The 10,885-nt window shown below is 39.7% G+C and overlaps 1 protein-coding gene across 2 annotated transcripts; it reads left to right on the top strand.

Moving 5' to 3' along the window:
• Positions 1-163: 163 nt before the first annotated feature.
• On the top strand, positions 164-10,885 carry LOC101165643 (probable bifunctional methylenetetrahydrofolate dehydrogenase/cyclohydrolase 2). 2 transcript variants are annotated; one of them, XM_004072145.4, is made up of 8 exons: positions 164-361; positions 1,087-1,271; positions 1,382-1,504; positions 2,064-2,216; positions 3,268-3,375; positions 8,010-8,102; positions 10,224-10,349; positions 10,468-10,885. In XM_004072145.4, exons 1-8 carry the CDS (start codon positions 219-221, stop codon positions 10,581-10,583), a joined length of 1,047 nt encoding a protein of 348 aa, XP_004072193.1. In that variant the 5' UTR covers positions 164-218; the 3' UTR covers positions 10,584-10,885. The 2 variants fall into 2 exon arrangements, with proteins under 2 accessions (XP_004072193.1, XP_020561383.1); XM_020705724.2 differs by having other exon boundaries at positions 350-444.

Below are 10,885 nucleotides of genomic sequence, written 5' to 3' on the forward strand. Positions count from 1 at the left end.
TCTAAACGTATTTTTAGGATATTATTTTAAAGATTTTTTTAATTACAACGTAATCTGAAATAGCCTCTGGTATGTAATCAGATACATCCAGGTTATCTCCCCATTTGAGAGCTGCTCGACTGGAGTACCACCTGTGGCAAGCAGCCGCGTGCCTCTTCGCACGCGGCTGCCTCTCGCCCGTCTGGTAGGCGCGCTCGCGTTACTATACGCACACAAACATGGCGGCCAACGCTTCACCGTTACGCTCCTCCTTCAGGATTTGCAGTCCGTTTAGCGTAAGCTATCACTGCTGCCGGGCCGCACTACGGCTCCACAGGAAGCACGACAGTCCGAGGAGACATTTCCAACAGTCTGCGATCAGGTAAATGTCGGTGACGGGGAAAACGGCGAGGATTTTTGCTTTAATTACGACACGAAGGTATGAAGGATGCACCGGAGAAGGCGGTACGTAAATGCACCACGGGGGGTGATAATTGACAGCTTAGTGTGGACAGTAAAAAAAAAAAGAGAGCGCGGATTTGGTTGATGCAAATTTAAAAAGAAAATATTGAAAATCCTTTGGAGAACACTGATATGGAATGAGTTAGATTCAGTGCGACGGTTAGTTCCCAGCTGTCGACCAATGATGACGATCAGGCTGCTTTATTTCTGTGAATGTCTTCCTGTCAGAGAGGTGTCATTTAAAATCTTACATAGATTATATCCAACAAATCAGTACAAAAGTCGAAAAAAATAAATAAAAACTATACATTCTGTAAACACTATGAAGAAACAATAATGATAGAACTGTAAATAGAAGAGTAAATAACAATAATTAAAAAAAAGTCCCTGGTTTTAACGTGACACACTGCTTACCGTTTGCTTATCACAATTTGACAAATCTATAAATAGAAATATTTGTATTTTTGCTGTTGTGATTGTTTTGATTGCTTGAAATAAACCAATCCTATGTTAGGATCCCACATGTGGGAAAGTCCAGCTGTGAAATTTTCAGGATACTCAATATTTTGGTCAAACTTCCTGTAAAGTTTCTGTAGTTTTGTTTCGTTGGTGCTCCCTCCCTCTCAGTTGTGTTGTTGTCCTCAGGCATGCAGCGGTGGTGATTTCTGGAACAGAGTTGGCTCGTAAGCTCCACAGGGAGATCCAGCGGGATGTGGAGGAGCTGGTGTCTCAGGGTAATGTGAGACCCCATCTAGGAGTGGTTTCAGTTGGAGACGACCCCGCCAGTCGCACCTATGTTAGGAATAAGACTCGGGCAGCCAGCATCCTGGGTCAGATATGAGGCATGTGTGCCTCAGAGAATCCTATTCTAACATTTCTATCTTTTTTTTTTTTTTAGCACACGAACACATCTGAACATACGTAACTTTTACACATCCAGGCATTTCCAGCGACACGGTGGTGCTGCCAAGCTCAGTGTCGCAGGAGAAGCTGCTTGAGCTGATCGACAAGATGAACCGCGACTGGAAGGTCAGCGGCCTGTTGGTCCAGCTACCGCTTCCAGGTGAGCAAAGAAGTCGCAGCCGCATCCGTCAATGTTGAGTTAGTAAACGGTGATGCACTGGTAAAAAGTCCTAATGGAAAAAAAGGAAGATAATGAGGAGTAAAAAACACATCATCCATGATAAATGTGACGATAATCTAGTAAAATTGGGTCTAAAGTAGTGTTTTAAGACGCAACGTTCATTAGCATCAATGTTAGCTCTTTTTGAGCATAATTTAAACTGGTCAATTGTTGTTCCACAAATCACTGCAGGCATGTAATCTCATATACAAATAACAATAAAGACAAATCAGAAATCTTTTTTGATTTTCTTAAAAATAAGCTTATTTTTATTTGCACTTTCTCCTATAGTTTGATCCAAATAGATATTTTAAACTCCACCAGCCTGTTTGGTGTCTTTTACATTTCGGTTTGTTGACCAGTTGAATCTTAATTTTTTTTTTCTTACTGTGTTTGTGGAATATTGTATTATCTAAGTTGCTTGTTAATCATTTTTTTATTCTTATTTTTTTTAATCCTACCTTGTTTAGCTGAGAATTTGCCTTGAACAAATTTTCAGAACACATCAACGAGCGAGCAGTCTGTAACGCCATCGCTCCAGAGAAGGATGTGGACGGCTTCCATATCGTCAACATTGGAAAGCTGTGCTTGGATCAGAGATCCATGATTCCGGCCACACCTGCAGCTGTCTGGGAGATCATAAAAAGAGCAGGTAGACCAGCAGAGGGCGCCGATGATTAGTCCAACCGTTATTTGTCCTCAGGAGTTTGTGGCAACCAGTTGATGCCAAACAAAAAATGTTTCTGTGGGAAATGTGGGTGAGCTTGAGAGATTTGATGGTTCTGATACTTTCAGACGTCAAAGAGAGAGAAACCAGTTGAAGACCTTGATGATAGTAGAAGACATAACTGAAAACCTTTATGCCTTTTTCCAGGAATTTATTTTAGGTTTCCTTGGATATTTTTTTGGGGTAAAAAAAGAGTTGTTTTTTTTTAGAGACTTTGGGATGTTTTAAATATTTGTGTTTGTCTGCTCTTTTGTCTATCTTGACTTTGTCACATTACAATAACTTTACTTTGATGCATCAAAAACTCAAACGTTTTTGCTGAACTATGCCTTAAAGATGACAAATAATAAAAAAATTTATTGTTAAATTACTTCAACTTAATGTGCTGTTTACACAACTCCCACATCATCCAGTTTAAAGAGAAGTTTTCCTTTCAGTTTAAGTTCAGTTAATCTTTGAATATTGCAGTGTATTCACATTTGCATAAAGGTTGAGCGGAACTGAGTGGTGAGTTCATGTTCTGAGTCACAATTTGTTTCCTCAGTTGAATGATTGCCCTGCAGCTGGATCACATCCTCACCTTTTTCTTTAGAAATGAGACCCGTATTCCCCAGTGCAAGTCCGGTTTTCATTTCATAAACCCCTAAAATCCTCCTCCAGAAGTCTGAGTTGCATTGTGTTAATCAATACTTTCTGCGATTGTAGATTTTCTTCTGACAATGACATTTTTCTGAAGTTTTAAATGTTTAAAACATGAACCTTTCTGAAGCTTTGTCACATTATTGTGTCTTAGCTGTCAATATGGCGATCATAATGATTTATTAGTCCTTTTCTGACACTTTGCTGACATTAAAAGTAAAAAAAAAAAAAAAGTGTGTTTGGGTTTATATAATACATTTAATTTATTAATTTTCTGGGAAATGTTTCCTTGTATTAGTTTATCAGGATAAACTCTCTTCTTTGAATGCATCTGCAGGCATCGAAACGGCGGGAAAAAACGTCCTTGTCGCCGGTCGCTCCAAAAACGTCGGTATGCCCATCGCAATGTTGCTGCATAGCGATGGCAACCACGAAAGACCCGGAGGTAAGGAAGAGTCTGTTGCAAACTGTTTACGCTTTCTCCTAGAGTAATAGGAGAGCCGCTTGTAAGGGTGAGTCAGCACTGGCATGTCATCAGACCGCCTTTGTTGTAAGAAAATTTGCTTTCCTCTGATTCTTTTGTAGATTTTCAGGGTGTGAAAAACAGTTTGAATGAATCCACACCTTTTTTTTTTTTACCAAGACATAAGAAGAAGGAATTTTTTTTTTTTTAGAAAGATTTGCCAGTTTGGATTGAAAAGGAAGGAAACGCCAAACAAAATAGGCTGTGACACTTGTCGACTGTTTGTCTGTTAAACTCCTTGTTAAAATAAAAATACATAAAAATGTGTTTCATGAGGAGGAAACGCTGAAAACATAACGGTTAAAAGAATGGTAAACTTTTTCTTATGAGAGCCATCCAGTGCCTTATAGCGCTATATATGCTCAGTATTTGAAAGTGATTCTAAGAATAAAGGTGGGATCAAACTTAATGTTTGTACAATATTATGTAAAGAAGCAACATCATCTCAGGTTTAACCATATTAGATTCCAGCAGGCTCCTTTGATCAGGTGGTGAACAGGATTTCTGTCTTTGACAGCCTATATGTGGTTTGGAAAAAATACCAAACCAAACAGCAGTAAATCAAAAACAACAGTTTTGTAAAAAACAAAAAAAATTGCTTTAACTTTTGAGCAGGATTAATAGAAACAATGAAATAGCAGGAAAATGTAGGCTGAGGAGAGGAGGATGTTTGCCGTGCACAGGATTTTATATTCTGTACGGTTAATCAGCTGAAAATGGGAACAAAACACTCAAATCTTCCACCGGCAAGTGTGAAAATGATGAAACTATTTTGATTTGGACTTTTTATCTAAGGAGATCCTGCAGAACTTCTCAAGTCTTCTAGCAAAAGCAGTTTATTTTAATATAAAGAAAAGCTCCACTCAGACTGAGAACTCACTTTCTCTCCTTTCATGTAGTCGTTTCTTCTCGTCTTTGAGTCTGTTCATCTGTCCCCCGCTGTGCTTCACTGTTAAATATGTCTGAAAACAATATTAAAATCACTGTGCAGTTGCAGTGATCTTTTTTCATTACATTTATGCTGCTTTTATTAAAAAATACGTTTTTGTTTTATGAATTCAGATTAGGTTTGCTCACTTTCTTCACAGCTATCATTATCTACAGGTGGAAGACAGCTCCCTGCTTCACAAACGTCAAGCAGTGTTAGCATGGTCTCATGTTTGAAATGTTTCCTTTCTGTGGATTTGGTGTCAGAAATTCCTAGTAGCACTTGGCTTTTGGAGCACCTTTCCCCTCATTGGAACGATTTAACTGAGCTGCATAACTTGGGTGTAACCAGTTATGGGTTAGACTGACCGATTCTTGGAGTAGTTGAATTCCCACGTCTGTTATCTGATCGTCTGCGTTGCATGTGAAGATGCTGACTGATCATTTTTCGTTTAACTGATAGGTAAAGGATCTTGTGACTCAGAATGAGGCTCCAACCGTTGGGGCAGCGAGCTGGAAGGAAATAAAGATGTTTTAATTGTCAACAATCTTGACCCTTGTGAAACTAAGGAAATCCCATTTAGGCGATAATCAAGGGAAATTGGAGTGTAGAAAGCTTTGGTTGTTTCAGCTGAATCATCAGTTTTCCTGCCAGGTTTCTTTTTTTTTGTTTCTCTGGCTGCGTCGGACCCACGGTGCCCGGTAACACCCCATTTCTGTAGGAACTTGTTTGCACTCCGCAAAGCTTTCCAGAATAACCGACCAGTGAAATTCCAGTTGGAATCTTCCAGGGAAGCTTCTCGTCTTCTCCTCTTTCAGTGACTCTGTTATATGTTAACTCATAACCCGGCCGTTGACAAGGGTGTTGGCTTTATCCATAAACAGACGGTGTGTTGTTTCGAAATTTCACAGCTCGTGTGAACCGGAGAAACTATTTAGATCTATTTTTGTTTCTGTCTGTTCATCATGTTGTGGAGAAGTAACTATAGGTCCTGTAAACGATGAAAAAGTAGTTCAAATAAAACTTATTCAAATAAAACCAGTTTATTAGAATAGTGAATCACTTTAGCAGGTGCTCTCATGGGGACATCTTGTTTCTGCTCTTCCTGTTGAGATTCTATTCTTACATGAAAATGTGTGTTATCTACGAATGCAGGAACGATGCCAGACTGAGTTAAAGAGTCAACAAAGGGCAGGTGGTGCAGTTAAAAAAGGCAGAATCCAAAGCCAACAGCAGAGCAGAAAGTTCAACCGAACCTCATGAAAAAGCAAAACACGACAGAACGGAAACCCAAAACGTATACCAGGAGTTCTAGACTCGGAGGTTAAGACTACAAAAAAACCTTAAGCACAGAAGCGGACAAACTCATAACTGTATTAAACAATGCCTTTATCACAACTGCCCTGATGGGGCGGATGCAGGCGGCTGCGGATGAAAAAGGGGCAAACCTGTACGGGCACACAGGTGGCCAACAAGAAATATAATAATAATCCATTTTAAAAGAGCCTTTCGAGGAACTCAAGGACACTGTACAAAACAAAGGTCAGTAAGTTCATTAAATAGATGAGTATTGAGTTTAGATTTGAATGTTGGTAATGAGTCTATGTTCCGGCGGTCAGGAGGGAGGGAATTCCAGAGTTTGGGAGCCGAGCAGCTCAGTCTTGGACCGCTTGATAAACCCGTAGGGTGAAAATGTTCATGGACACTTTATTCTACGGGCATGCTGTAGGCAACAAGTCGCAGCGGAATTAAGGGTGAAGTAGGTGAGACACAGGAGTGTGGTACAGATATTTTCTATTTTTTCACCCCCTTAAGCTCTGCACTATTTGCAAGGAGCCTTTGAGTGCTTTTAAAGTGATAGAATGCTCCTTAGGTGGACACTGGCGGTGAGAATTTAGGAAATTAGACAATCAGAGCGTAGTTTGTGTGTCATCATACTAGGGTCCTAGTGGGGCTTGTATGTCACCTGCACACCTTGGTCATAGAGTAGCCAGTACGCAGACATCACAAATGACTACAGTGTGGAGAAACGGCACCATATGACAGCCACACACGTACTTCATAATTGCGTGCAACTTAACAACGTCACAACTTACAAATACTTCATGATACACTTATCAAACGCACAACAATGGTACAATTTGTGAATTTGTGAATCCATTTTTATGACATTCCTTAAAGTGGCCGTAAGAGCCTTGAGGGAATTGCAAGACACACCTGTAAGATGCAGCTGCCCCTCTCTACAACCCTCCGCAGGCCTGGATGACCCGAAAACCCTCAGCACCTGTGAGAGTCAGTGGGTCCAGACTAATGCCACGTTCACACTACCCTCGGCGAGTACGTTCAAGCCCGCACTTCCAACAAAAAAAATCTACGGGAACCCGCGTTTCGGGTTTCCAATGGATAGCGTCCTTTTTAATTCACGGAAGCATTTTAAAAATTTATCATGAAGGAGAAATAAAAATTGCGGTCTGTGCCTGGACGGAATTATATGACACCAAGTCTTTCATGTATTATAATAGAGCTGTGACAGAAAATACTGGAAAAAGATTCATGAGAGTTGCATCTCTTCCACATTTAGCACCAAACCTCTTCCATTTGCAGGTACATGTGCTAATATCATGTAGCCACAGTCCAGTGTAAACACCAAATGCTAAAAGCGCATTCAAGAACCCGCGTTAAGCTTGAACGCATTACATGCTCAGTGTGTAGAAAGCATAAGGCTTAAACAAGTCCTGCAAGACCTTGGCTTAAATAGCTTCATTGTTATCACATTTTATTGCTCTTTAATTGGCTGGCGCGGTCCAGAGATGCTAATTTCATTTCGCCTTGTGGTGAACTGGCAAGAAAAATCATTGAATCCTTGCAACACTCTATAGCTGTTTGTGAGGAAACAAAATCGTTGAAATAAAACGTTTAAAATAGCCTGAAGACACATTTTTGAATCAACATTTTTAGAAGCTCACTTAATTAGTCTTTATTTTCCGAGATCACTACGCTGTGTGATTATATGACATGAATTTCATCACACGAGAAAACTTGAGCTCAGCCTTTCCCCTGAAGACTGTACGGTACAGGTTTGTTTCAATGCTGGTATTACAAATGTCATACAAGATAAAACCAGTTTTGCCTTTTCTTTTCTGAGTGTGTCTGGTATCCTGAAAGGAAGTCACATCCCACATTACGATAGTGCAAACAGATTTATGTCCCCGAAAACCCGGCCTATTAAAAAAAAAAGAAAGGTTGCCTATCCCTCAGGTATGCGACCTTGCAGGTTTCAAGCATATGTGCATGTCTTTTCTTGTTCTTGGTCTTGTCATCCCAGTAAACCGTGATCATTTTGGTCTCACTCCACACAGGAATTACCTGTTAAAGAACAAAACGCCTGCTCAAATCCTAGATAATGATAAAGGTCTATTTTTGACACTCCATTTGTTTAGAATGTTGATTAACGATGAATTCAGGTTTATTGTGTTTTATTTTAAGCTTACTTTAGGTACTTTGGAAGAGTGATATCCTAAATAAGGAACATGTATTATCCAATAGGACTAAAGTTCTTTACAACAGTAGTGAGAGAATGAATGTGTGTGTATTTGAGTTGATGATTAACAGTCCTTTTACATTTTAGGTGACGCGACAGTCACCATCGCCCACAGGAGAACGCCGAGGGAACGTCTCAAGGAGCTAACGAATCTGGCTGATATCATTGTTGCAGCCGCAGGTAATCAAAGCCAGGACAACCAGTAAGACAAGTACTCACTAAGTCCTGCACAGGACTCAACGAACAAAACTGTGCCAAAGGTTTCCCAGTAGTATCAGCTGTAAGACATTCGGCGTTGCTGACGCATTCTCAGTTTGGAAAACGGACCAGAAATAACGATTGAGATTTGAAATATTAAAGCAAGTTAGCAGTTGCTACGTTTTGGATTTTCTTAACGCAGAGATGAACCACTGAGAGTTTACGGTGCTACAGTATCGTCCCGCGTGGCGACACCTCATGCACCCCTATTGCTATGCATTCCAGTTCAACAGAATGTTACGGCTGGTATCACTTTTGCATCCCTAAAAACAAGGACACCATTGTTTTGTTTGAAAAGAGACTTTTTTTTTTTTAAATGTGCTCGAATGAATTTGATCAGATCTGTCCTGTTCTAGTAACTGGAGAAATGTTCATTTTAAAAACTGTCTCTGTTTTATTTTCTATATTATTTTTCGATACACTTACCTCACACACGACAATGGCACGTTCCGTTTTCATGACGTTCCTTAATGTGGCCATATGAGCCTTAAGCAGACTGCAAAACACACTGCACTTCCCATAAGACACAGCTGATACTTTCTATAACCCTTCACGGACCCCAAAAACCCTCAAGCTTTTTGTCGCAGGGCCACAAATCACACACCCATGCACACTTTAGAGTAACCATTTAACCCATGAAGCATGTTTTTTAATGGTGGAAGGAAGCCAGAGAAAACCCACACATGGACAGGGAGAACATGCAAACTCCACACAGAAATTTCCCCCATTGGTGTTCTGTGTCAGGTCCCCCAGCCAGGACTTGAACTGGGGGCCTGAACAGCCCCTCTCAGCCTTTGAGTGTCTGAAAGCGTTTTTTAATGCTGGCTTAGGTGCAGAGAAAATGATGTGGTGTGCTTTTACAAGGCAGAAAGCGATTGTGAAAAGGGTTTACTAGTCTTTACTTGAAGAGATCTTAAAGGAATCAAAGCAGACGTTTCCGTGTTTTTACCTGTTCCTCCGCCGCAGATTTAATTTTCATCCGTTTTATGAAACAAAAGTGAGCTGAGGGAACTGGAATGTGAGACCATCCGTCAACGTGAAAGACTCTTTTGTAACATAAAACCATCAGGAGTGTCAGGTTTGAATTTAACTGACATTTTGTGTTGTGAAAGGTAAATGATTTGATTTTTTTCTTTTGTTTTTTATGGAGGTTCTGACACTCTTGTCAGTTTAAACTCGGCTCTTGCTGCTGTTGAACCTGTGCAGGCTGAGGGTTAGACTGATGTGAAACTGACAAGTGAGTGGGCTGTTAGCACAAGTCCTACTGAAGCCCTCCGGTATTTATGCTGTTATTGGAATCAGGGTCTGGTATTAAGAAATCTGCAATTCTACTGAAGTCCAATTCAGTTAAATTGCATGTTTAATGACATCTCACTTAAATCTGTAGTTACAGCAGCCTCTGAGATCCATCCAATCCAAATTTGTATTATTTTTGTTGATGCATCTTTCCTGCTACTTTTACCCCCAACAGGTCATGGCTGGCGGTATCCTTTACTAAAGCCGGTTCTGCTCCACCTTGTGTGTCAGAAGATCCTGAAATGTTATAACAGAAAAAAATGTCCAACACAAGAGACCTTCAGCTCCTATCTATGTGCTCAGCTGTTGGACAGGACAAGTAAAAAAAAAAAAAAAAAAGTCTGCATATGTTATGTTTCCGTTTGCTTACAATTCACAGGTGATCCGTTAGAATTATTGCTCTGTGCATATCATTATATTGACATAGGGATTTATCGTGGACTAGATTTTGCACACTGGAAGAGTAGAAAGATGTGGTGACATAAGATATGGACAAAGTGAACACCTTTTAACCTTACATTGAAATTGGCACTTTACAAGTACCCTGAATCTGAATAAGAGAATGTTTGTTTCAGTCCAAAGAAAGATTATCATATTTAAGTTTTAATAATTTCACACATTTTAATAAATAAAACCCTTTTACTGAGCTCTGGATTTGTCTGATTTTCTTTGGTGAAACACACGAACATAGAATAAAACCTTATATATTGATATTAGTCTTTTCTGCTGTCATTTCTGTGGTTTCAGGGGTTCCTGGACTGATCACCGCTGATATGGTGAAAGAGGGGGCAGCTGTTATTGACGTAGGCATAAACCGCATCCAGGATCCAAAAACGGGGAAAGTCCGGCTCATCGGCGACGTTGACTTTGAAGGTGAAGGGGGGAAAAAAACAATAAAAAATTCCCATTTCTTCATGAGATGAAGCTCTGATTAAATGTTTAATTCTTCTGTAAACCAAAACTGTGACTAATCTCCAATGACTTCCTTCAGGAGTAAAGGAGAAGGCAGGTTTCATCACACCGGTTCCTGGAGGCGTGGGGCCAATGACTGTGGCCATGCTGATGAAGAATACTGTGATCGCAGCCAGAAATGCACTAATGCATTAAAGTTATCACACTGCTATTTATTTAAATGAACATTAATGCAAATGTTTACTTAAAACACTCATATATTCAGACATCTGTATATGTTTGTACATGCTCCTTTTTCAACTCCAACTTCATATTCTCTGGGGAATTACCCTGATATAAATATTATGTTTATAAGATTATTTATTTAAGTTAATTATTATAGTTATTTCAGATTTTAATATTTGAATTTTTTTCTACTGAAGCCAGTTTGGTTTATTTGAAGTGTTCTTCTGAGATAAAAAATACTAAATACTAAATTAAATACTTGTGCAATGAAA

This window comes from Oryzias latipes, chromosome 9, assembly GCF_002234675.1.
Source record: "Oryzias latipes chromosome 9, ASM223467v1".
Taxonomy (NCBI): Eukaryota; Metazoa; Chordata; class Actinopteri; order Beloniformes; family Adrianichthyidae; genus Oryzias; species Oryzias latipes.